Raw genomic sequence first — 26,496 nt, forward strand, 5'->3', positions numbered from 1 at the left:
GCCCAGTTGTATAGAGCTGGCGCCCTGAAGCAATAAAAAACTTCCTATGGGCGCCTGAGTCTGTTTACTTGCTTTAGAGGCGAAAGCCTGACGATACTGCACTGTTTTAAGGATAAGTCGCATTTGGGTCTCTTAGCTTTCATTTCATCGTTTCAGAAGGTGTAGCACGCAGAAGGAACGACATACGGTGGTGATAGAACAAGCAGCTCAGCATCCTACTTCTCCACTGGCCATCCACATCTGCCAGACGAAATGTCTCACTTATGATTTGTTATTTTTTTGCAGCGAAGCTCTATATGGCTACCCTGGCAAACTTTCTGCGTCCGTGCGTGTACATCGTCGCGTCGGCAGAGAAAAAGCCGCTGCACTCCTCCCTTCCGCGCACTTCCTCTCTTCGGCCATCTGTTCTCCTCCGGTGCTTGATATTTTGATACGAGATGCCGTATAGTGCCTCTGAAAAATACAGTTGAAACTCGATTTTACGAAACTCGATTTTACGAATTTTCCGATTTAACGAACAAATTATGATTCCCTGCGCAGTTGCGCATAGGCTTAATGCTTTTACGAACTCGAAATAACGAAACAAACATCGCCACCAAACCCGATTTAACGAAGCATTCCGGGAAAAAAGGATGCATAAAGAGTTTTTTCCAAAATTTATGGTGTCTAGAATGTCTGGCAGTCCGCTGCCAGCGCAGTGCAAGGACACGAGCTGGCAGTGTGCTGTTGAGTTGTGTTGCGGGCTCCACCATCCCGCAACACGAGCAGGAAGAGGCATCGCTCAGTTGTTGGTAAGAACTCCGTTGGCGTGACGAGGTGGCCGCAGATCAGAACTTTGACAAACGCAGGCGCGCACACTGACACAACAGAAGTTCTCCACGACGAGATAGTGGAGCTTGTTTAAGGCGCACAAGAGAAGTCTGAAGATGCGAATGATCCGGATAGTGTCGAAGCTCCCGTGCCCACACAAAGACAGGTGGTGGACGCCGTTGACCTTCTGAGGCGGCTTGCTGGGGCACACCAGGGTGAAGAGGATGCTTTGATTTCACTGGCCAGCTATGAGAAGTGTGCGCTCACGCTGCTCACAAAGGGCGCGAAGACCCGCCGCGGTGGCTCAGTGGCTAAGGCGTTGCGCTGCTGAGCACGAGGTCGCGGGTTCGATTCCCGGCCGCGGCGGTCGCTTTTCTGATGGAGGCGAAAAGCAAAAACGCCCGTGTGTACGAGATTTCGGCGCACGATAAAGATCCCCAGGTGGTCAAAATTAATCCGGAGCCCTCCACTACGGCGCGCCTCATCGCCTGCGTTGCGTCGGCGCGTTAAACCCTACAAACAACAACAACAACAACAAGGGCGCGAAGGCGAAAATCACAAGCTTTTTCTCGAGGAAATAAATTTGTCGCTCTCTTGAAACGAAATTTGTCGTTCCTTCGATTTTACGAAGTTACCTATTTAACGAAAAAATATGCCGGTCCCGGTGACTTCGTTAAATCGAGGTTCAATTGCAAATGTATTCCCAGCAATGCACTTGTGATGAGAAATGAAGCCGACTCTAAGAAGAAGGTTCTAAGCTTGGTCTTTGCAAGCTGTCTTTCCCACATTGTGTGTTGCACAGTAAAGCCTACTCAAAGAAAAAAAAAGTGGAAATGTGCAAATAACGCGGCGGAAGAAGACCACCGACGACGATCGGGCTGCGGACGCCAAGCACAAGCTCGATACCCGTCGGCGCCTCGAATACCGCGAGGCGGGAAACGCAATGCGTCGTCGTGGCTACAACCCCGCTGAACACTACCCAGGCGTGACGGCGTGGTGTGAGTGGGCGTTTGTGGTCAACCAAACCCCCAAATAGATCCTCTGGTCATCCCCCTTCACAGGAATGAATGAAACTGAATTCCTCGCTTAATGGTCCAGTATGCTGTCGCATTATTAAAAGCAAACTATTCGGGCACCTAAGCCCTTCTTATGATGTAGTGAACGCGAAAGCATGGGTGTTGTTACCAAGTTGCCATCCCACCACTACGGGAAACGGGAAGGTGGGAAACGGGAAGGCGCCCCCGAACCGTGCTTCGTTGCCTCCGTCATGCGTGTGGTAGCGTTGTGGTGAGCGGCCAGCAAAAGTTGCTGCCTTGATGACGCCGACAAGAAGTCGAAGGCAAACTTAACTTGTTTACTGCCTGGCGAAAGATAAGCCGAAGCAAGACAGGAACAATGCCCTGACGGGCGAGGTTACAGTACAGGATTCGAGCAGAGTGATTGATTAGCTGCTCCGGAACGAATGCGGTACTGCGCTCGGGGCTACGCGTATTTATGCCCAAAGCGCTAACGCTCAAACTACTCTCCTCCTGCTTTTGCACACGGCGCGAACATAGTGCAGACACACACAACGCTCTTTCCACTGCTCCTGAGGGGTAGGTAGTAGCGGCGCACGCTGAGTATGAGAGAGTGGGGAGAGGAGATCTCCTCTGCGGCGTCGGCGTCCTTCGGGCAAGTCGCTGCACGCCGCGTCTGCAGCTGCCGAAGTTTGAATCACGCCGACAGCGAGGCGCCTGTGGTCCGGCCGTTCTGTGGCATGTTGGGATCTGCCCGAGGCAGGCTTGCACTCGCAACTTGCAGGCACGGCGTACAGAACCGTAACAATGTGTAATTGAGGGCTCGTGCGCGTTCGGCGCCGAGACAAGCAGAAGCAGCCGCTGCACCCTCAGGAAGTGCGGCGGTGCTGCTTAGCTGCATCTGACAACTGCTGCGCTGATGTGCGAGGTAACTTCGCGTTTTACAGGTAGTGTGTGTTTTATTTCTGACGCCCATGGCATGCAGCCGCGAGGCACCCTCCCCCTTTCTTTGTTTTATTTCTGGGACACGCGCTATTGATCCACATGACTCGCCGCAGCCAATAGGAATTAATCTCCCGCGTTTCGGGGACTCGGGCTTTTTCGATCAATGAGCCACTTAATGCTATCGCATTAAAATTCGATGCTCGCACGCCCGTCACATGGCCGTGCCCACACGTGTTCTCATGGCCGCGAAGTCAGGAGCGGCGACCAACGCAGCGCAAAGGCGGAAAGAACACGTGCCGCTATCGGTTACGCGACGCCCTGTGCGCGCGTAACCGTGCCCGTACCACCAAGCAGCTCTCGCTTCCCGCGAAGGGCGTCGACATTGATCCCATTCTGTCAGCTGCCTCGAGCTACCCGGCGGACCCGCCGGTGTAAAACTAGCCCCGAACGGTGCGGGGATGCAGGCCGAAAATATTCCAGACGCGTCGCGCGGGCAAAAAAGATTGCCGGGCCACAAACGAGAGGTCCAGGCGGCGCACTCAGAGCTGACCGGGCCATGGGAACTGGCCCGCTCGCGCACGCACGCTCCCCGCTGGTCGCACAACGACCGGCCCAAATACGGCTTTCGCCATTGCCACGCGGTGCAACGGAGTGTGACACGACGCGCTCTAAAGGGACGTCTTTTTTTTTTCCATCTCTCGAGTTCAAGAGAGAAACATTGCCTTTCTCCTTCGGGAAGATTGTTGTTTTCCTCGTACTCGCTCTGCAGTCTTTACCTGCCGCTTATCGTCGTTCATCTTGGCGTGTATGCAACCAAGGACTGTTGTAAGGAACAGTAGCGGGAGTGTTATTAGCGTATGGATGCAGGCTGTGCTGCTCGAATGATAACATCGAAGTAGCACAGTCTAGTCTCATTTTCAGTTGCCGGAAACCATCTTGAATGCGTGAGTGACAGTTCTCGTTAGGTGTTTAACATGTGCAGTCGTCTGTTCATTTAGTATACGGTTTCAGACGGTCAATAATGGTCTGTCTGTCTGAATGTCAGAGATGGGAGGAGAGAAAAAATTTGGCGCCACTTGCATTAGTGGTGCAAGGCTGGAGAAACAGCGGAGCTGGGGGAAGACCTAGCTTCTTCCGGTTTTGCTAAGTCTTGCTACGTTTTGCTAGGCTTTGCTAAGCTTTGTTAGGTTTTGCGATGTTCCTGTTAGGCTAGGCTAAGTGTTTAGGGGTGAGGCCATGTTTAGTCGGATTTTACAAGGTCGTTCTGGTCGATCCCCGACAGTGACAGCGGTACCCATTGGGGGAAAGCTAGGTCGACCCCCAGCTCCGCTGTTTCTCTAGCCTTGACTAGTGCAAGCTGCGCCATTTTTTTGTTTTGTTTTGCGTTTTAGTAGTCCAAGATAAGTTGTATAGTAAGTGGTGCTGATACACACATGCCCCTTGTGCTCACACAGGACCAGGCGCAAAAGCCGACTTCCCTGTTATAATACCCTATCTGCGGTGGTGCCCCCTTTCCAGTCGGCACAGTCTTTTTTCTTGGTACTTCTTTTCTGCTAGCCCCGCCGGAACAGGCTCAAACTTAAGCAGCTCCGCTGTGAAAAACATCTTGATTTGCCCTTTTATAAAAACTTCTGCCTCACTTCAATGGAACTTCTTCTACCAGTCGTCACCAAGTGATGTCTTAATGTATTGGAGGAGGGCCTTCAAATACTGTTCTCTTGTAGGTCCTAGTGACGTATGACCTCTTCTTACGAGGTAACCTCCCCCATGGCTCTCCAATGGTCGCCTTGAGCGCAATTATGGAAGTTTATGGAGAGTTTAGCACTGCAAGATAGCACTGAACTTGGAGCTGTATTAGCTTACATCTGAGGAAAATAGAATACTGTTTCATTATGCGTGACGTGCATTGGGAGCAAAGTAAATATTGACACGACGACCTTGACCGTGTGGAGATAAACCGACAGTGCGATGTGCGAGCACTATGGCGCGCTAGGTCGCCATCGCCAGCAAATATGTTGGCGAAATCGATGCGGGCTCATCTATCTATATACAACATCTATATACGGGTGTCCAGTTGTAACTAGTCATAGGTGTGTTCGTATTGAGAACCAAACTAACGCAATTAATTGTTCGGACTAATGTAAACATGTGCTGTAAAAAGCTGGCAATAAGGCACGCTGGGTTCTTGTATAGGGAAAGAGAAGAGTACAATTGGTAGGAACACAAACGAGCACTGTCGTGATCAGTTTGGATCGTTTGTTTAAAACAGCGATACGGGAAGAACATTAGACGACATACTTCGAGGTCGAATAAAACAGCGAATGAGCACGCAAGTAGAGTTGGTCACAAGTGGTTGGAGTCGGGCAACTGGTCGTGGGTTTCGGAGGGAGGAACATTTGCCACGATGACTCCCGACGTGGACACGACCAGCGTCCGCTTGGGCGATGGTACAGCGGCCACATGGGAACCTGACGGCGACGAAGCACTGGTAGGCGGTACATCTACGGGGTCAACAGCGGGACCTGCCGGAGGGTTGTGGGGCACCGTTGAATCGGCGTGCGACGGCTGTGAGGCATCGCGTGACCTTTTGCCGCCTTCGTTGCCTTCGAGCGAGACGGAGTCGTGTTGGCTGCCGGCTTCCTGGGCGGTGTCCTCGCTCAGTGAGACTACTCTGCCGAAGCCCTGGCTCTTGAGGAATGCGTGGTAGCGCAGCCGCTCATCCGGGTCCCTGGGACCCCAGTCCTCGCTCACCTTCAGCGCTGCCTCGCAGTCCTGCAACCCGAAACAAGGAAGCCGATTGTAACACGTTTTTCGCCACCTTTCCCCCAAAAGAAAACCGGCCCTCCGGGGGGGGGGGGGGGGGGGGGGGGGGTTATATAGAAGGTTGCATTTGTGTTGGAAAACAGACGCCACGTGTTTTTTTGCCATGCAATGCCGGTTATTGTAGCGTTTTCCTAATGAGAAATCAACATAAAACTTGCGCAGAAAGTGCTTAAGGGTGTCTAAAAAGGAAACCTAAACGTGATTTTCTGGAAACACGTGACATATTTTCGTTGCTCACGTGTCTTTGCGCAGCTCGTCGGCACATATTTATTGCCGTAGTCACTGAATTGACGCTTACAAAACGCCAAAACGATCATAAATGTGGCACGATGGCCAAAGAACCGGCCAATGACGGCCGGTTTTAGGTATGGACCGGCAACCGGCCCGCTGTCTAAAAAACCAGTCGGGCCGGTCCAAAACCGGCCAGGTGGCAACCCTGAAGCTACACTGACCGAGGTTGAGCTGTTTCGCGTGGACCCTGAAGGGCCGTGCTGCGCATGCGCGGGGAGCAGTGACTTGACTGAACTGGACTGGACTGGACTGGACTGGATTGATGAACCTTAGCTCACGCTACGTATATCCTGGCATAGCCGAGCTAAGCCACTGCTATTTTTTTTTCGTGTTGATACCGACCACATACTTATGAGCTGGCAGCTGAAGCTAAACTATGAGCGGTCTTTGTGCTGATATAAATATAGGTTCTAGGCGATAGCACAATATGTGAAAAGACCGTGACGGCAAAAAAACAGGCCCGGATCGGCAGTGTGTCATGTGAGAATGCCAAATATTCTGATTTTCAACTAACTAAGCAGTGCGTTAAGCAGAAAAATTAAGGAAGAGGTATACCTGTGGGATGTAAAACGCGAGACGCAAAAAGCCACTGAGCCACCACAGCAAGTTACAGGTACAAGTACCGTCATAATTGGAACAAGGCTTTGTGAATATCACAACATATTTGTCTTACTGGCTTTATGACAGCCACTACCGGTTTACCGGAGGCTTTTTTTTTATTAGGGAGGGCTCCTTTAATTGCACACCAATGAAGCCAGGCAGTTTCTGGAAGTAGAAATTCCTGTATATTTACTAGACCGTGTTCCGATTACTTTTGACGACACCTGCACGGATTGCGGGGGCTGCGTGTATCGCCACCTTACAAGAACGCTCACCCATTCGGACAGGTAAAAATGGTAAACGCAGAAGAATGCGACTATCGCCAGTCCGGCGAGAACGATGAGAACGCCAACAGCGACTGTCCATCCAGGCAGGTTGTGTTCGCCTATCTCGAGTTTCCGGAATAACACGGCGTTGAAGCAGCAAAGCCCCTGCAACGAACACGCACCCCGGGCGATTATAAAACATGGCAAATTGTATAGGATACGTTCACGAAGCAAAAAGTCCAAAAACACCAAATGCTTTTTATGCTCATTGGAACGCCTGTGACGGTTCGCTTCCTCCGCGCGTTGTCGCGGGGCTTCGTAATCTTGCCGCTTGGGGGACTCTCTGCTTTGACATATACTTTAAAGCTTTCGAATGATGGCTTCGATCTGCCTCACACGCTTTGCGCCGCTACTTGTTCCTGCCGCCGTGTAATAGGAGTGTCTATTTATTTATTTATTTATTTATTTATTTATTTATTTATTTATTTATTTATTTATTTATTTATTTATTTATTTATTTATTTATTTATTTATTTATTTATTTATTTATTTATTTATTTATTTATTTATTTATTTATTTATTTATTTATTTATTTATTTATTTATTTATTTATTTATTTATTTATTTATTTATTTATTTATTTATTTATTTATTTATTTATTTATCATAGTACCCCCAGCGCCTTTTCAAGGCATTAAAGTGGGGGGGGGGGTGAGAAAGTAGAAATTTGTACAAAAACAGGCAAAACAGAAATGTAATTTAAAGCACAATGACAAGCCAAAACCCGGCATGTTCAACGAAGATACACTACAAAGAGCACGAAAATACATCATTAGACATAATTGTCGCAACATTTTGGGCAACTTATTTGGGTATTTGGGTAGCATGCTTAAAGAATTCTGTTCTACAATGTATTTCTTTTATTTTACAGGAGTGATCTGTCCTTGGTGAAACATAGTCTGGACTCTTTAAATAATAACTTCTGTCCATCCCTGTTTTGTTATGAAAAATATTGTGAAAATAATTTTAGTCTGAGTACTCTCCTACGATGCTGAAGCGAACTTCAGTGTGGCCACTGCTAAGCGCAGCCTATAGGCTGCGCTTAGCAGTGGCCACACTGAAGTTCCTTAAGTAATCTTTAAGAACAAAGCGAGTAGCCAAGTTTTGCGCTCTTTCTAGTTTCTCAATATCAGATTTGATACGTGGATCCCATACCGTACAAGCACACTCGAGTATGGGACGAACATTGGTCTTGTACAGCAACTCTTTAGTCTTCACTGGAAAACGTTTCGCGTTGCGACGTAGGAAGCCCAAAACACGACAAGCTTTCGCACACACATAATTTACATGATGGTGCCAAGACAGGTCCGAGGTAAGATATACACCAAGATATTTATGTTCGAACGTTTGGTCAAGTGTTGACAGCGATGATGAATTTACTTGACTGTCTGTTCGGTAGTCCGGCTGCGTTCTTCAGCTCTGTCAATGAACGGTGTACTGAAGCGGATGACCGCCTATCGCAAGCTTGCAGTGTGGATCGCCTCGTGCTATGGAACTGCCGAGTTTAAGCTCACGTCATGGAGAGCCTCGCGGTATACAGGAACGCCTTCGAAGGAGGCGTTTCCGTTACGTATGCCAGTCGCCGGCCTTTTAACTAAGTACGCCATGTAAGGCTATCTCGCCTTAATAAGAAGTCTTTGTTTCACGTTTTAAGAATTTAACTCGCCTAAGCAACACCTGGGCAATCAGGCGCGCCGTAGTGTATGGCTCCGGATTAATTTTGACTACCCGGGGATTTTTAAGGTGCACCGAAAACTCGTCACACCGGCGTTTTGCTTTTCTCCTTTTTCTTAAAAGCATCCACCGCGGCCAGGATCGAAACCGCGGCCTTAAGATCAGCGGCACAACGCCTTAGCCACTGAGCCACCACGGCGGTTCGCCTGAACAATGACTTCGCATTTAATGGTATGACAATGGCGGAAAAAAAAAATACTGCTGTTACGAAGCACATATCACTGTAGGAGAATCATCGGATCATTAACATTTTGTGCATTTTGAAGTAGCTTGTTTCGTTTTAGTCGTGTGTGTTTTGGGGGGAGGGGTACAGGGAAGACGGATTTTGTAATGCTCTTCTTCCGGAGTAGAAGTCACTACCTGAGGAAATACACGTGACTGAACCGGGTTTTAAGGGAAGGCCGTTTTAATTTAAATCGTTCACGGCCCCTTTTAGTGAGCCTCATGTGTGTTTATTACGGTTTGGTTAATTACACGAAATGAGGCTAGGCTTTTACGACTGGAGATAACACTTTTTCTTTACAGCGTTTTAGTGAGTTACAAGGAAAACCTATAGAGAAGTTTCTTTCTAACACGCCGAATTCGAATACCAGTCTACAGAGCTCAACATTAAAACGTCACAGACATATGTGTGCAGTAAACACCTTCGTGACACGTTACACGTGCGCAGTCGTAGTCGCTCCCAGCAAGCGGTTGCGGCCGCCATGACGTGCAGTTTTCGTTACACTGCCGTAACGTCTCACCACTTAAACAAATCCGTACGAAACATCCAGCATTGTGTATTCCTTGAACGCATACTATTTTTCATTTAATATTTTAAGAATATTTCAATTCAAAAATTTGAAGCACTAAAAAATGTGGGACGCACTACAGGTCATCATAACAATTATAATTTTTTTACACACACGCGCACACACAGCTGTGGGACTGAATCCCAGCTAAAATTCACCAAATAGAAACCAAAAAAGTGATCTGCTGAAGCAAAATTGAGTGAATATTGAAGCTTGTCAAAACAAAAATGAGAAAAATAAAAATAAAAACAAATCCCGACGTGATAGTAGCTGAATTGAACGAGTTACCCCTTAAACTTCTGCTAACCGAAGTACGTATAAATTTATTTTATCAAAACACTGAGAAGTTAAAGTTTTTCCTGGAAGGAAAGCATGATGTCGTGAATAGAAAGTAAATGTACACGCACCGATAATATGGCTGGACAGATGTACTTCCAAAGGAATTTGATCAGGAATGGGGGCCACTTTTTGACCATAAAACAGATGTCGTGAGAGAAACGAAGCAGACCTAAAAAGGAAAAATAAAAATGAAAACATATTGCTCAGTAATTCATTGTTGGAGATGTGATAACACTGCCCTTTAGGCACTGCCCTTTAGCTCATAGGCACTCGAAAAATGCGGTGTTCCAGGCAAAGTGCGCGGGGAACAAATTTTTTAAACGACAATAGTCTTTCCTGGCCATCTAAACGCGAAAATTTTGGCCTGTCTGTTTGTGTTTTTACATGGACAAAGGTGCATGACTAGGACTCGTCCCGTAGTGGTAGCGGGGTTGAAGGGTAGCCGTTCACTGGCATGCATACAATTTGACTACTCGAACGGGCAGAGGAACGTTCTCAGCTGAGCCCGAAGACGCAACAGCTGGCTCTCGTCGAAAGATATTTGCTATTTATGGTCTCCAATGCAATGGTCAAAACAAGCGGACATGTGCGAAGCAGAAAGCACACACAAGCAAAAGTACTCTCGCAGAGTCGGAGACGGCATGACTCAGAGAACGCGAGCAGCCGCCGCGGCTATGGCTATACTCGGGTACACTTAGGAATGGCAACGACGATGATGATAATGATTGCTATTGGTTTCCCCTGTGTAGCGGGGTGATGACGTGTAATCTTACCAAAAAGGACTAATATACCTATGTTTTATACTCTTGGTTTAATACTAGTGCTGCTTAAAGCAGGCACAAAAAAACTTATTCGGCACAAAATACTTTTTTTTCTGTTACAACGGAAGTTGCTGCTGAACCTCATCGCTGCAGCCGGATGTTACTCCGTGCGGCGCAAGTAGTGCGTTACTTGGAATATTTTAAACATGTCACGAGACGTTGCCGTGATTGTTTGGACTTAATATGCTTATAAACGACTGCAGCGACGACAAGCAAGCAACGTGAGAAAAGGTAGGCGATATCATGCATTCATCGCATCTCCTTTCAAAACGCGCGCGCCCGTTGACATCCGGGGCAGTTGCTAAGGCGGAGTGATAGCGTACATGAGCTATTGCCGTTCTTAACTTGACCCCGAGTATAGCCTATGCATGCGGAAGAGGGTTCTGGCCGCGCCGCATTCTCGACGTTGCATGAGCGCCGCAGCATGCACGGACTTGCACGGTTCAGTCCTGGAAGTGGTCTTCGCAACAGACCTGTGAGATTTGCAGAAAAGACCGACGGCCAATCGCGTTGTGCGCCGTTGAAGCCTGCGTGCCGCGTCAACACACACGAAACAGTGAATTCGTTACACTATCCGTCTGTCTCCCTGCCTGACACCGAGTTGAAATAATTCTTTCACGAGAAGAATATATAGGCAAGACCGTTCCAAACTACCGAGACTGGTGACGTGCATCATTCATACCAGAATTTTGGAACAAAAATAAAACATTAGGCACATTTGCGCCAAAACATTGGCACCTAACTTATGCAGCCAAGTTATTTCGATTCATAGGGATGAGATTGGTCTTTGCAAAAGAAAATAAACAAAAACGCGGTAAAAACCAGCGTCAAAGGCGAGATTAACGAAAATACTGGAACTGTTCCAAGAACAACGGAAAGAGAAAGGCCTAGCAGACGGCACGCGAGCAATGCGAACGCGGGAAAATTGAATCGACTCGAGCAAGCTTCAATTTCATCCACTATAGGGGGAGGGAGAGGGTAGGAGAGCAGCGCGAGAGGGAGGAGAGGGTGTTACCAAAGAGGTTGTATAAATACAACATCTTTGGGTATTACTAGCAGGGACGGCAGAAGGCGACGACATTTGCACCGCAACAAATCAATACGCGGCCGTTTTTACCACGAAAGTGTTTTATTCCTGTTGACACCAAGATTTCACAGACGTCATATCCGTCACGGAAGTGACGCCAGTACAACGAAGCAAGCGGCCTGTAAAGGGTGCACCCCTGCAAACACACCCGCAATACAGCCGCCGACCCGCAAATCATGCTCATCTGCAGATTTCGCTGCACATTTCCCTTTCGTGTTTTACCGATTCCCATGACAGAGGAATCAACCATAGTTTTTTTTTTAATGTGCAGAATACTTAAGTGGCTCGCTCGCTGGACCCAAGTAGAGCCACAAGGCTTTCCGTCGTAGCGGCTGTCGTCGCAGCGTAACCCAGAGGCTTCCAAGCGGTTTACATAGTCATAAGCGTTTGAAACTCGTGAACCACTCGCGATTGTCATACATCTCCCCGTCGTTTAGCGCAAAGAAGACTGTAGGTACATTTGAGGCAAAATATACGTAATTAACCGGCAGCGCCCGCGTTCATTTAGTTAAGAACGCTTGTTGGGTTGGTTTTTACGATAGTAAGTGAAAAAATGTGGCAGTGCAACGCCGGCACGTGCGGGAGGAAAAGCAAGCACAAAAAGAACAGAACTCCCGCTGCCATTGTTCCAGGCAGGGGGCGCGTGAACACTGCGAAGGCGCGAAATTTGAATTGCATTGGGTGGTAGCAGTGAGGGGATAACGGCGCTACAGCCCATTATGGCGAATCACTGCTCTGCACTTCCGACAGCTTTCACATTGAGTGAAACGGCTTTAATGTTTTTTGCATGATGGATGACAAAACGAAATTTCACTACAAAACTTGCAACGTCGAACATATTCGTATTTGGAAGTAAACAACAAGCAACAACAGGTACAAATTAAGGAATATACACTAAGGAAAGCAGCTCCAATTTCGATGTGCTGCTGGCAGCACCTAATTTATTTCTGTCTCCTGTGTCCCGTAACATAATATATACCCTGAATATGAGGTGTTTATCTGACTGTCGAGCGCATCGTGCGGGCCCAGCATACTGCCTCCTCCCCACCCCTACCGCACACTTCGAAGAGCGCTGGCTCGTGCCGCCACGGCGAACCGCCCTCTCCTCCCGATTTCGCGACTCTCTCCTCCTTTGCTATCTTTCATCGTTTGCTTTTTCTTTCACTCGCCGGTCCTGCCACCGTTCACTCGGTTACGCCGACAACGCGGCTCATCCCAGAGACGGCCGCCAAAGGGCTGCGCTCTAAAATATTTGCCATACAGAAGTGCATTACTAAAGGGAGGGAAAGTCAGCAAGACGGTTTTCGCTAAAGCGAGAGAAAGTCAGAAAGATGGGTTACATAATGCTGTCCGCATTTAAGTGCGGTTAATTATGAACATTTCTTGAACAGGAAAAGGGGAAGCTAGCATTACACACAAGCCGTGGTAATGCGGGTTCAGTCTAAACCTACAAGGAGAATATATTGATAATATCTAAAGTAAAGCGAAGATTACTAAAAAAATAAAACAAATGCTACCTCCACATGATATCCTCGGTTTCTATAATCGCATCGAAAGAAAACATTCAGAGTTAATTCCTCATTCGAAAGAAACGGTAGGGGACATTTAGCATGATCAGAAGCAAGGGGTGTATAAATACACACGCTAACATGCGCCTCTCTCACGAATTCGCTGCTCACTGACGTCAGGAGTGGATTGGTGAGGTGCAGGAAACATTTACAGAACTTCTGCAAAGCGCACGTGTGGACCAAAACCAGCCTACAGGCCAAATAATGTTTGCACTCACCGTATCCATGGGCTACGAAGCAAATTTCTAGTAGCGCGAGGATCGGTAGTAGCAGCTGCCCCATGAACTCTTCACACATTTTCATTGTGTAGATTCCATCCTGAAAGGCCAATGGGGGAAAACGAGTAAGGCGAAACCGCGTTCTATGGATTGCAGCATTCGGTATGGGGTTGGGGAGGGGGGGGGGGGTGACACGTGGGGCAGGTGGGACGGGTGTAAAAGGAATGATCTAGGCACGGCCGGCCGGGTTGTAATAAAACGCGTAACTGCAAAAAGAAAAACCGTACAATTCAGCAGGCTAATATAAAAAGTGCATATTGTTTTCTTCTAAAGCAGAAATAGCATGGAGATATTTTGTATGTACACAAAATAATTAAGGCTCACGTGGTTCTTCCCTTTTCACTTCGCAGGACATCACCATGGGCCTCACCATGTGGTTCTTCACTTTTAATTCGAAAATTGCGCTTGATATGTTTTTATCGCTTCTTCGCTTTCAAGAATTCACATCGATATGTTCACATTGGCGTGTGTATGAAATTCAGGAAGTCACGATGAAACGGCTCATGCGCCCAGCGTTGCAACTGAAACTTTTGGCAGGCAGATCACGAAGTGGAGCAAGCGAACTTCATGGAGTCTTGGGCAGGTCCACATCAGCCGTCTCACATTAATATCCTGTGTAAGAGAGGTGCAGAGTGGCAGAGCCACGTGGTCTGAGTAGCAGTGTTACGTGGACCTTTGCACTGAGATAACCAGGGATCGGTCAGGGGCCATGCCATCCTGAAGTACCTGCAGCGATACTGTCGGCGAGTTTGCCCGCCAGGCAGGCTTGGGCCACACAAGGTACGGGGGCTGGTGTAGTGCGACGGGGATTTTCCTTTGGCCTGCCAGATGCAAGGAGCTTTCGGGACAGGTGGAAGCGGCTGCATCATGGCGGCCGGGAGACACCAAACATCCAGGCACAGCTAGCTGAACAGGCGACCCATTGGATGCGGATACGTATAGCCGGTGCTTGTCCTAAAGCGATGGACGGCACGTGAATTGCGCTACGAGACCTCCTAGATGCCGCATACCTTGCATTCACAGTCTTATCTCCGCCACGCGATTCTGAAATACATCATAATTAGGCTTCGGTATGATGAAGCTTTTTAGGGGCGAAGCACATTAGGGGCTCGGGCTGTCGGCGTCTCCTGTCATCGCCTCCTGTAGTAACGGTACTAAAACACCGGGACACTCGTTTTCCAAAGCCTCGCGCTAGAGCGTAACGCCTGCTAAAGGAAAAATGTATATTGAATAAAACAGTTTCAAAATCAACTAACATTATTTAAAAATTTGAGGAATGCTCCCTGTACGCTTCAGCAATAGAAGCTGTTTGTAGACGGGTTATAATTTGTGTTACCTACAGGTACCCACCGGCTGTCCACGCTAGGCCTGATCGGGTGGGGCGGTCGGTCGAAGCAACAAAAGACATACCTGGTACCAGGGCCTCTTTGAGCACTGAGGACGAGCCCCTAGCGTGAGGTGCGGGCATTTCACTGCGCTCGCGTTCACCCCTGCCACTACCCCTAACTTGGGCAGATGGGGCATGCAAATCGCTTAAAACCGGTTCAACACAAGGAAGGGCCATCTCCACTAACCTGAAATCTAAGGAGGGACGAAGCATGTGATGTATAAGTGTATTCAAATACTGTACGTCGCTCTCTTGCCACACGGCGCGCGCTGATTGGGCGCCGGAGAAGTGCCGGTGGTAGGAGCAATCGTGCGCTTGTTGAGGCGGTGGCGCCCTCTCTTGCGTTGAACCAAAATTAAGCAATTAAATGAGACAGGGTGGCCGTAAGTTGTCTTCGTGTCATACGCCGTAGCATGCTAAGAAGTAGGTTTTACATGAGAGGACCTGGCGTTTGAAACCAATTTTGAGACGGAATTTACCAAATTTCTCTTACTAATGCAACTAAATCCTGATTATACCTGCGAGCACGAGGTCGCGGATTCGATTCCCCGCTGCGGCGGCCGCTTTTCTGATGGAAGCGAAAAGCAAAAACGTCCGTGTGTACGAGATTTCGGCGCACGTTAAAGATCCACAGGTGGCCTAAATTAATCCGGAGCCCTCCACTACGGCGTGCCTCATCGCCTGCGTTGCGTCGGCGCGTAAAATCCTACAATCAGATCATCTGATTATACCTGCATTTTAAATTAGTTTAAATCATGGTAGTTTATTTTGAACCGGTTGTATTCCTTATACCCTTGTTTTCAGACCATCATTTGAAAACTTGATTTACCGTGACGACATGAGATGACGACGACAGGAGACGCCGACAGCCCGAGCCCCTAAGGTGCTTCGCCCCTAAAACAAAATCAGCAGAGTGACCTAGCTCCACATATTTGGCGCCCCTTCAAACACACTTCTTTCTAAGGTGAGGTGTGTTGACGCACACCATCACGACGGCAGTACAGAGACGACATTTAGAGCAGAAGCGCCGCCTGACCTGGCGCATCATGGGCAGTGCGAGTAGCATGGGGCCCAGGCACCCGACGACGGCCCAGAGCCATCGGCGTGGCAGCAGGCCGGCGTACTCGTCCCGAATAGGGGTCATCACGGCGAGCACGGTGCCGCACTGTTAGGCGGGAAGAAGTAGAAACATAGACATCACCAACACGTTCTCATTGTACACGTGTAGAAACACCTCTCGGCAAATGGTGAGGCTTTGGACGTACAAAGGCCTGTAAATAGTGGGTGCTGCCTTGCAATCCCGAACTTGACAATTCGCAGGAAAAATAAACTTCCGGCACGGTTTTTAGAGCGATAGGCCTGTAATGCACTTTACTTGGGTTTCGTTACGCGTACGCTGGAGTTCCTCGATATATGTATACTTAGCCCTCGTATTGAGCTCGTATTGCACGACCCTCTTGCGCACGCCGCCCTGATGACGGTGCGCGGAGAATTCAATAACGTGGAAAACTGGGCGTGTTGGTACATAATCTAGGCAAAACAGCGCGAAAAAAAAAATCAGCCGGATTCCTGCGCTGATCCCTGATCAACGCAGTCCCTGCCGTGCATCTCTCTCTGTCCTTGTCTTCTTTTTTGCGCTGTTTTTCCTAGGGAATTCAATCCTATGCAGAAAGCCCCATCTAACGCCGCGCCGCTGCCGCTGAGGTTGGCGGCGCTGCGCCACGCATGGGCGGCCGAAGGTGGGAAATACAAATGGATGCTGCACGGCTTTTCAGGATGGCGGACGGTCGCTCAACTTTGGCTCCCGGCGGGAGCTCTAACGGACGCAGAACTGCAGCCCTAGCGGTGTTCTGTCTGTGCCGCGCCTCCGACACTGAGGACTACGGTATCGGGCCGGTACCGGTGCTCCGCTGCCGCGAGCACTTTCCGAAGCACGAGCTTTTCTTTACGTATGGCAGGCGTATAGCGTCAGCGTCTGGTTGCCGTCCATGCAGACGGACAAGTTCGAAGGAAAGGACATGGCACCCATCTACCTGTTTCTAAACGTAACTTGGTGCACGCTTCAGTGCTAGCTCTGCTCTGGGCAAGCAAACGAGCAATCGCCACGAGAGTACCCTTCGTGCGCCGTGCAGACAAAAAATGAAAAAGAACAGCGCGCATTCTCAAACGTGCTTCTCTCAGTCTTAAGTATTTACATAATATGTGGACTGAAATGTGAAGGTGCCAGGTGACGAGGGCGAGTCGAAAATAAGAGGCAGAAAAAACAGACAGAACGGGCTTTTCCTGTAGCTGGGAGGCCTCATGCACGCATACGTGCAGGTGCCTGCAAAAGTAATTAAGCCGTTCTCGTAAATTTCCAGGAATTTCTTCTCCCGGAAACTGCCTGGCTGCATTGCTGTGCGTTTCAACTTGGAGTCCTCCTTAATAGAAAAAGCCTCCTGTAAACCGGTTATGGATGCCATAAAGCGAGTAAGATAAATATTTTGTGATATTCAGAAATCCTTTCTCCAATTACTTATGACGGCGCCTGTATGTGCCCATGTTTTCAAAATCTGAAGTGCTCGGCTGTGAATTGTACTTGAAATGGTCCTGTTGAAGGACAGGTATGGAGGCCAGCTGCATCGAGTCACCAATGGTCATAACTAAAACCACGGTCGGCCGAATAGGAGGTGCGGCAGGTGGGTTCGCCGTTTCCCCTCGTGCCATTATAGTTTTTCAAGGCAACTAACTGGAACACTTACAGCGCGGCCACTGTGCCGAGCTGTAAATTCTCCTGTGAGATCTATGAGTGGTCCTAACCCCATCGCTGGTGCCCAAGGGGCTCCTCGGACGAGTTACGCTACTTAGCCAGGTATTGCGTAAATATTCAATGGTTACTGGTGTAAAATTCTTCGGTAAAGTCCCTGTTGAGGAAGCGCTCCTTTTGTTTGAAAACCGAACGTTTTTTTCTGGGCAAGCACCACATCATTTCAGTTACATTGAAATCCTTCGAACGCATGGCTTAGCCAAATATAGACAAACACACCTGGGCATTGAGGACCATGAAGAAGAGTGTAGCGTAGAAGCAAACCAACCACAAGTGGGCGTTGCTGACACGACTCATGGCTTCCGCGAAGGCCACAAACGCAATGTCGAAGCCTGCGAAATTCGATGGCGTAGCGCAGCAAATGAAAATGGGTGGCGTGGCGTGGTTTTCACTGAAAGCAACCATAAGGCCACTCCCCTTTCGGTATTTAGGCTCGATCTATGATTGTTTTAAACACGAAAGTGTTTTATTCCCGGATACACCAAGATTTCGGTGACGTCATATCCGTCACGGAAGTGACGCCAATACAACGAAGCAAGCGGCCTGTAAAGGGTGCACCCCTGCACACAGGGTCTTCTTGCGGGGAAGAAACCTTTAGCATTATAAAGAGTAGGGTATACTTAGGGTTGTTCATTTTCTGGTTTTATATTTTAACACGAAAGTGTTTCATGCCGCAATACACCGAGATTTCACTGACGTCATATCCATCACGGAAATGACGCCAGTACACCTTTGACGAAGCGACTCGCCAGCAGGACATCGCTCGCCAAGCACACCCACAAGACAGCCGCTGACCCGCAAATCATGCTCAGCTCCAGATTTCGCTGCACATTTCACTTTCGTGTTTTACCGACTCCTATGACAGAGGAATGAACCACAATTTTTTTTCACCAAGAACTGAGAACATATACGTTGGCGCCCGTACCGCATGTGACGACATCTTCGACGTGTGTCTCGAGCGAGTCCGCCAAGAATCCAAAAACAGAGAAGGCGATAAGACCAAAGCCGAAACTAGCAAAGAACTGTGTGGCGACGATCACGTTCACGTCACTGCGGAAACAAAGAGAACGCCGCTAAAAGTCATAGTTTACGAAATTGCTATCGAAACAAACTTCAGCATTTTTTTTCGCTTCATTTCTTCTACTTGGAATGCTAAAAAGTGATAAAGGTGTGCCACTTGCGTTAGCACATTTAATTGGCTCAAGTTTAGGAGTTTTACAGTCATAGCTCTCCTGGCACTGCCCTGAGGTTTCGCCACGCGCACAGAAAACTCTCGCATGGTCCAATAAAAAAAAAAAAAAAAAACCCCGCAGAATTAAGGCAACCTCTTTTAGCAACATGACGACATCTTCCCATCCACGTCCTATGGTGTCCTGGACTGAGAAACCACTCCCAGATCACCAGGCTCAAAATAAAGTTTTTCTTCCTATCAAGTATGGGAGTGCGGAAAAACCCCAGGCCTACCCCCCAACCCTTCCCCCTCTTACGAGCAGTGGGTGGCCTGCCTGAAAAGTCCGGACTTGGGGACCCAGCGCATACTGGGCCTGGACTGCCAACCAAGGCCAGGGCATCCCGGACTAAGGACGCCCACCACAGGGCGGGTGCCCTAACAGCAGCACCAGCGCTCGAAAAATAAACATTTATTCCTCCTCCTCCTCCTCCTCCTCCTCACATGGCTACGTATTCGATGTTACACTTAACTGCTCTTGCCCATGCTGCTCGCGTCGAGGCGGCTTTGCCGGTGAGTGCCACCTCTGGATCGCTGGAGTTTAGGCGGTGCTGTGTGGCGCTATTGCATTGCAGGACAAAGCTGTAGCTCAAAGTTCACTGTCGGGGTAGAAAGAAGTGCCACACTGCACCGCCGTCCATAGAGTTTCATACTAATAAATAGTTTGAAACTCTATGACGCCGTCCGGCTCGCCCGGCAATGGCGACCTCGTACAGAACCTGTGGGCGTGCATCTGCGGCGAACGGGAGCGTACCCTCACAGGTTGCTCCGGAGGCGCACGAGAACGGCGCACGAGAACAGGGCACGAGAACGGGGCACGCTGTTCCAACGCGCGCTGCCAGTAAAAATACTCTCAAAAGCTATTGGCAGGTTTACTTCGGACACGTAAAACAATTTCTTTATGAGATAAGTCTGTGTACTCTTGATCGTCGGGCATGGCGTATGATCGCGTGAATCCCCAAAAAACTAGACGCAACTCATTACTCACTTATGTAGCATTGCTTTAGCAATCATGCCCGTAATTTATCAGGCGGGACGTAGGGCGAGGAAGCGAGATCAGGTAAGATGAGAGAGAGAGAGAGAGAGAGAGAGAGAGAGAGAGAGAGAGAGAGAGAGAGAGAGAGAGAGAGAGAGAGAGAGAGAGAGAGAGAGAGAGAGAGAGAGAGAGAGAATTGAAACGCACTTCTGGAGTCTGTTTCGGATCCTGCCAAACCCAGCGGAGCAGATGACAGTGCCGTATCCCAGGCACAGCGAGAACAGCACTTGCTCCGCCGCTCTCCTCCATAGCTGAAAGGGACGTGCAAAGGTGCATCACTCACTTATTGTTGCCTAGAACAGAACGCACACACACACCCACAGAATGAGTGTAAAAAGCGACCATTCACACCCCAAGTAATTTCGTCAAGGTGCCATGGACGCTTGTAGGACGGCACGATGCTTGTGTTCATCGATGGTAGCTGTCCTTTCACTAAGCGAAGTGTAGAGGTGCTGAATTTTCGGCTACTGATTCTACAATTGTGAAACGCGTGCTATGAGAATGGGTAAAAATGAGTCCATCTAGACCAGGGGTGTACCCGCCACGGGGTCTCAGTGGCTCAGATTGCTCTGCTGCTGAACCGGCATGGTTTTCGGATATAGGCGAAAAGCGAAACCGCCCGTGTGTAGAGATTTCGGCGCCCGTTAAAATTTTTCAAGTAGCATAATTTAATTCGCATCCCTCGATGACGAGAGTTCGAGATTTCGGCGCTCGTTAATCTCCAGGTCGTCCAATTGATCCGGAGCCCCTCACTACTGCGCACTTCACAGCAGCAAAGGTATAGCTTAGGCACGTGAAAAATCATAATTTGAATCTCAATCTGGTCTTTCCTATATATACTTCGCGTTCAAGCAATCTGTCACCTGTTTTTTAGCAGGGTGGCTGAATCGAGTGACCGATAGATATATAGACGAAAACAGAGGCCTAAGTTTTTGCGTTTTGGTAGCCCATGAAAGACAGTCGTCTTTAGAAGCACAAAATGTGCAGTTGTCAGCGACGGCTGACGGAGCACGTTGTGCACATTGATGTGTACAAGCATCTCTGGTCAAACTATTTCCCAGTAACGAATTACCATCATTTGATCACAGAACCGTAGCAATGCAAACGGCAAATCACAATGGCGACCGCCCCGCTCCATACTAGCTCCATTCCCTCCCTCCTTCTGAGATGAGAAACCCCAACTATAGTAGTCCTTAGAGGAATAATGCCGTGTAAGACTCTCCTAACGTGAAAAGGAGCTACGGGTTGCGGGGGTCAGGCTCCTTTTAACAGTGAAGCTTTTTAGCAAATAGCAATTTTTCGTGTCCGCAATTAAAAATACCAAGAAATTGTCGAGCGCTCGTGTGTGCATGGCTCGCGACGACCGCACAGCGTCCCCCGCGCACGTTCGTCAAGCCAAGCATACCCACTCAGGGAGATTGGCTAAGATTGGCAAAAAGAAAAGAACGCCAGCGTTCGCCGCAATCGTCGCAGCACTTGCTCGGAACGAGAAAGACACGTCATAGCGTACGCCCCTCCCAGGTGATTCCCAATAATTATGACTAAAAGAAATGAAAGAAGTTAACACTTATACCAACAATGGTGGAATAAATGTCGTTGGGGCAGCGAAAAAGAAGCACATCGGCTGCAATCGGGGACTTAAATATTCGTTATGGTCGTGAAGGTTGCGTACATATTCGCTATACTTGCAAGTCAGGAGTTGTTGGACGTCCAGGTGGTCGCTGGTAATCAGGTTCTCCCACAACTCAGGGAGGGGGAGGGGGAAGGAAAGGGTGGGAGGTCAGGGTTATGCGCGCACTCTAATAAAATGTGGGCTAGTGTGCCAGGCATAGAGCCAAAAGCGCGTTCGGCGGGACGACGGTGTTCGTTTGCATGCGACGAAGAGTCGTTTCTTCTGATTTGGACAGCTTGGAGTGAGGTTAAGGGAAATACTGTCGGTCGAATCGATAATAATGTGTAATGTCCTGAAATGTGACCATTAGTGTGGACTCCGCTTGTTCTCCAGGGGCCAGGGAGGAGAGTGCGCAGGTTTCCTGATGGGCAAAATTATTGCCCGTCATTCTACAGCGGGCGGGCGTTCAGACGAGAGCGACGTTTCTTTGTGGCTGATGTTGCGAGAGGAGGCGGAAAGTTGGTGGGGCTACCCTTCTCACCAAGAAGCTCCAACAGGCAGCTTGACAGTCAGTCAAGATGATCGAGCTCTTGGTGTGAATGAGTGCCAGTGTAATCCCCAGTTCATCAGCAATCTGCGTGGATGTTGTATTAACTGAAGCACAGGTTATAAGGGCTGATTTGGTGGTGACGGCTGAAACTTTGTGCTGATCGCCTGGATACGAGCTAACGTCTGGTCTTACGCGTTAGTGTGAGCTTTCTTATTTTTTTTTCTGTTCACGATGGCAATGAACGCGAGAAAATTGTATTAAAGCGTCCTTGTAAAACTTACGTAGACAAATAAGGTAAATATCAATAAGAAAAACAAATAGACAAAAAGTACATCAGCATCAAGCCCCCCGACATAAGACGTCGTAAAAAGGGGGGTCCCTTGAGATTCTGGTAACAGAAAATGGAAGACAGGCAGCACATGTCTCAGCGAGTGTCGCGACGCAGGCAGTTGCGACCCGTACCGTTAGCGATAGCATTGCTTTCCACTTGGGCACCAGGTACTGTTGGAGGCCCACACTTGCGCCAGGTAAGGTCAGCACTCGTGTCAGCAGGATGGAGAAGAGCATAAAGGTCAGAACGGTGGTGATGTAGATGACCTTTCGGGTAGAAGCAAAAAAAAAAAAAAAAGGCATCAATTGACGCTGTGAAGGTGGTTGGAAAGCAAATCTGAAAACGACACCCACAACAACTGATTATGCGACGTCACTTGAATTCACACACGTGGCTCTACAAAGATTTCAATGAAACCAGAGATTCTGCCTGTCGTTACCTAGAATTCGCAGGGGCGGCGTCCCGAACGCAGAGAGAGAGAGAGAGAGAGAGAAAACTTTATTATTTGCAGTAGGTTTAAGCCTCTTAAGGGGTCAGGGTGGCCGCAGGCTCCAGCCTGCCGGCGACTAGCGTAGCCCTGTCCACGAGGGAGAGTTGTGTCCCTAGGTCAGAGCTACCCAGCGCCCCCTCCCACTGCTCGTCGGAGGAAATTAGAGGGAAAGGGTCTTTAGGGCAGGCCCACATGGAGTGGGGTACAGTGGATTGTGTGCCACAGGTAGGACAATTGGGGGAAGGGTAAAGGGACGGGTGGATGTGGTGAAGTACCGCTCGGCAAGGGAAAGTGTGAGCCTGGAGGAGTCGCCATGTGCGTTCCTACGCGTGGGTGAGCTGGGAATGGGCAGGGGGGTATTTGCGGCGGGCGAGGCGGTAATGACTGACAATGTCGTGGTAAGTAGTCAGTCTGTCCCTGGCAGATCTGGCCCCATGCATAAGCGTCGGCTACGGCCGACCTGAAGCGGCGGACGCCGCCGCTGTAGCCCGGAAGTGCGTCGGCAGAAAGAAAACGGCGAGGAGCGTCATTCGAAGGGTGAGACGGCGGAACCTAGCCATCCTGATGTGCTAGCTCGGGGCTACATCACCGCGCGACACAAGTGCGCACACCAAAAACATTCGGCATGGGAGCTTAGTGATTCCCATTTATACCGGTTTAAACTATTTAGTTTAGTAAGTTTGAGAATTACGAGAAAGCTATTTATCAGAACCAGTTGCTCCTTTCGGCTTTTGTTATGCCTGTTAAAACACAACCGAATTGGTATTCACCAATTTAGAAAACGGAGTCCCATTCGTGGCAAGCCGTGCGCAAAAGGTAGTGTTTGTTTAGCGGCTAGATGTCTGTATGGGGTTTCTACATTTTGTTATGGTGCCCTGCAAACCAATCTTATCTTACCTTATCTTTGCCGTACGACCACTTAATTCCGTCGAGCCCGGGTTACCCAGGAGGTGCTGTCGACCAATTTAATCAAGCCGTGAGAAGGAAGCGCGCTATTGACGCAAAGATGCGCCTAAACAGGCCCAAAAACAACCGTCGCTAAAGCAGACGACAAATCCGGGTTACTCCGATGCGCCCGCCGGCGTGAGCGCGTGGGGAACGCTGGGTAAATTCGCCGTGCCATCTACACTGTGCTTCGTGAGTGAAAACCGCGCCCTTCCCTTCGCAGCCGCGTTGGGAGTTTCTTGTCCCGCACGCCACGAAAAAACCGTTGGCTGGTAGAGGTAGAAAGCTTTGATTTAAAATGGCCGAGGTTGAAGGCGGTTAAATCTAGTTTTTCGAGTGCTAGCTCGTTCTGGCGAAGCGGCTGCGTGGCAGCCACTTTTGTAGCAGCAACTACGGCATCTACAATTGCACCATTCAACACACAAGCACTGCTCGGCGCGGCCAGCGCGAATGCGCAGTAAACGCGCAGAGTGGGGAGTGAATTTGAAGTTTCTTGAGTGATCTATGGGCCCTATTCCCGACTGCACAAATTCACAGGGAATTCGCCATGTTTTTTTGCGTGACACAACGTAAGCAATCAGTGAAGTATTGCACGTATAGCTATGACAACATGCAGGGTAAATTGACGCTACACTCATAAAGATCACAACCAAGGTATTAAATATTCCGCATAAAAGATATAAAAACCCTTGGCATGCATTACAAAAATTAAGACGGTAGTTGAGACTGGCAAGAGAAACACATTTCTGCAGTTCAAAATTGGCGTCAACACCACAAGGCGATCGAGTAACGTTGATCCAAAAGCGAGCGAAAGGGGGATGTTGAGCTAAAGAACATCACACAATCTTTTTTACCGTACCTATTTATTACTTTCAATCACTTTTAGTAATATAGTTGAGCTCTTTGCTTCAATGCAAGCTTTGTTGCGTTATCACCTTCCCGGCCGCCACCGCCACCCCGCTATCGTCTGCTGCCATGTTACAAGTTTATGGCGTGATCACAGAAAAAGACGGTCGCGACCATCGCTTGTATGGCGCATAAAGGCAGCGAAGCGCTATGCCTGATAACCGCGGAGCGTGCCGATGTCGCCGATTCACTCATTCGTTAAGCTCGACTTCAAATGCATAAAACAGCTACTTTTCTTTGTTATTTTTTTCTTGAGTTCAACCATGTGACCATGCAGCTTACTAGGAGGACTGATTGATTGATCGATTGATTGTAGGGTTTAAGACACCGTCGCAACGCAGGCGATGAGGCGCGCCGCAGTGGAAGGCTCAGATTAATTTTAACCAGCTTACTACAGGGGGAGTGTGGACAAATACCATGCGTTGGTTTCTCTTTGAGGCTTGAGTAGAGGCTTGTACGGCCCTCTTATGTTACTGTTACGCCAAACAAATAATGATTTTTATTTTATTGTCAAACATAAAAGCAAACTACGGCACGTTATTTGTATGCGCCGTGATCGCAGACTTGGAAACAGTCAAAACTATTATTTCTTTCGGTAGAAAACATGCTCTAAACCGCGCGTCATGCAAAACTACGCCTGCTGCATATTTACGGGATTTTCACGAAGCCGAAGGTCGGTGAAATTTTTTGCCCTATTTCACGGTGACAACAGCCGCCATTTTCAAGCTGTTACGCAACATCACGTCACTGTTACGCAGCCTGAAGTTGCCAATGTGTGACGTGTTCGTTCCCGCAAATTATTCAAATTACGTCACGCCCTGTCAGCCAATCACAGAGAGTGTGTGACATACAAGCTGTATTGTTGTTGAATAGCAGAAAGGGCGTACGTTGTCATGTCCACTGCGTCTAGTCTACGTTTTAATTGCCTACCAAGAATTACGCGCTCTCAGAAAAAAGAAATAAGGCAAACTGTAGAACTGGTTCCCGTAAACGTCATGAAACGTCAAAATGACAACGCACACAACCGCTTTGTCAACCGGAAGCACGTGGGCAAAATTGAAAGCCAATCAGAAAAGACTTCCGGCAAATTCACAGTTCACTGTGAATCTAAGGTATGGGAATCTGTGCAGTCGAGAATAGGGCCCTATAGCTCGGTTATCTCGCGCCGAGAGCGCGCAGTGGACGGGCACACTTTCTGGTGGCGCACGCCCTTACTCTTTCCCCCTTCCCCCTACTGGCGTCTCTCCCCTGGAAACGAACAAGCAATTAGACGCTTTCACTGCACAACCGCGCGAGGCGCTGGCTTGACCTTGGCTGAGTTTCAAGGTCAGACTGACGGAACAGGTGTTTCCTGGGTTTGTACCAGGAGTAACAGAGCTTTCCCTCTGAACTGATCGCAGGAAAGAGAAGTCCACCGGTAAAAGACATTTCCAACAAATCTAGAAACCTGAGTAGGGGGTGAGAGTGTTTCCTCACAAATGACCGCTAAGCACTTTGTTCACAAAAGCGGGTGGGGTTTATGAGTCACGTGATCATTCACCTTTCCCAGCGAGCGGACACCGTTGTGGACGCACGCAAACACGCAGCACCAGCCAACGGTGACGGCGAGGAAAAGGTGCCCTTGGTACGACGGCTGATCTTCCTCCTCCTTGCCCTGGCTGTTGAAGCCGAGCACTCGTTTGCTGCACCCAGGAAAGGAAGAAAAGAACTATCTCTGATACTGCCAAGTCGGAAATATTGAGTGATGCTTAAAGGGACCCTGCAACACCTTTTTC

The 26,496-nt window shown here is 48.8% G+C and overlaps 2 protein-coding genes across 2 annotated transcripts in view; both read right to left on the reverse strand.

The window, feature by feature from the left end:
* Nucleotides 1-5,022: 5,022 nt before the first annotated feature.
* LOC144167737 (sodium- and chloride-dependent glycine transporter 2-like) lies at nucleotides 5,023-17,950 on the reverse strand. Its single transcript, XM_077696916.1, has 6 exons — nucleotides 17,843-17,950; nucleotides 15,854-15,982; nucleotides 13,371-13,470; nucleotides 9,745-9,845; nucleotides 6,761-6,916; nucleotides 5,023-5,543 (listed from the first exon to the last, which is right to left on the reverse strand). Exons 1-6 carry the CDS (start codon nucleotides 17,918-17,920, stop codon nucleotides 5,115-5,117), a joined length of 993 nt encoding a protein of 330 aa, XP_077553042.1. The 5' UTR covers nucleotides 17,921-17,950; the 3' UTR covers nucleotides 5,023-5,114.
* A 2,212-nt stretch (nucleotides 17,951-20,162) lies between these two features.
* Nucleotides 20,163-26,496, reverse strand: part of LOC144168585 (sodium-dependent acetylcholine transporter-like) — a 10,894-nt gene continuing 4,560 nt past the window's right edge. Inside the window, exons 4-6 of the mRNA XM_077697539.1 lie at nucleotides 26,262-26,403; nucleotides 22,512-22,646; nucleotides 20,163-20,180 (exon numbers count right to left, since the gene is read on the reverse strand). Of these exons, the coding sequence (XP_077553665.1) occupies nucleotides 20,163-20,180; nucleotides 22,512-22,646; nucleotides 26,262-26,403 (295 nt within the window). The remainder of the gene's footprint in view (nucleotides 20,181-22,511; nucleotides 22,647-26,261; nucleotides 26,404-26,496) is intronic.

The sequence above is a fragment of the Haemaphysalis longicornis genome, unplaced genomic scaffold, assembly GCF_048455015.1.
Source record: "Haemaphysalis longicornis isolate Haplotype H1 unplaced genomic scaffold, Haemaphysalis longicornis Haplotype H1 scaffold_2, whole genome shotgun sequence".
Lineage (NCBI taxonomy): Eukaryota > Metazoa > Arthropoda > Arachnida > Ixodida > Ixodidae > Haemaphysalis > Haemaphysalis longicornis.

Excerpts from the sequence above, each read along its gene's own strand:
- LOC144167737 (XM_077696916.1), bottom strand. The coding sequence starts at position 17,920 with ATGAGTCGTGTCAGCAACGCCCACTTGTGGTTGGTTTGCTTCTACGCT. Across the intron at positions 15,983-17,842 it reads TCATGGTCCTCAATGCCCAG|TGCGGCACCGTGCTCGCCGT; the intron begins GTGTGTTTGTCT and ends CCCGCCTAACAG. Across the intron at positions 9,846-13,370 it reads CTTCGTAGCCCATGGATACG|GTCTGCTTCGTTTCTCTCAC; the intron begins GTGAGTGCAAAC and ends TTTCCTTTTTAG.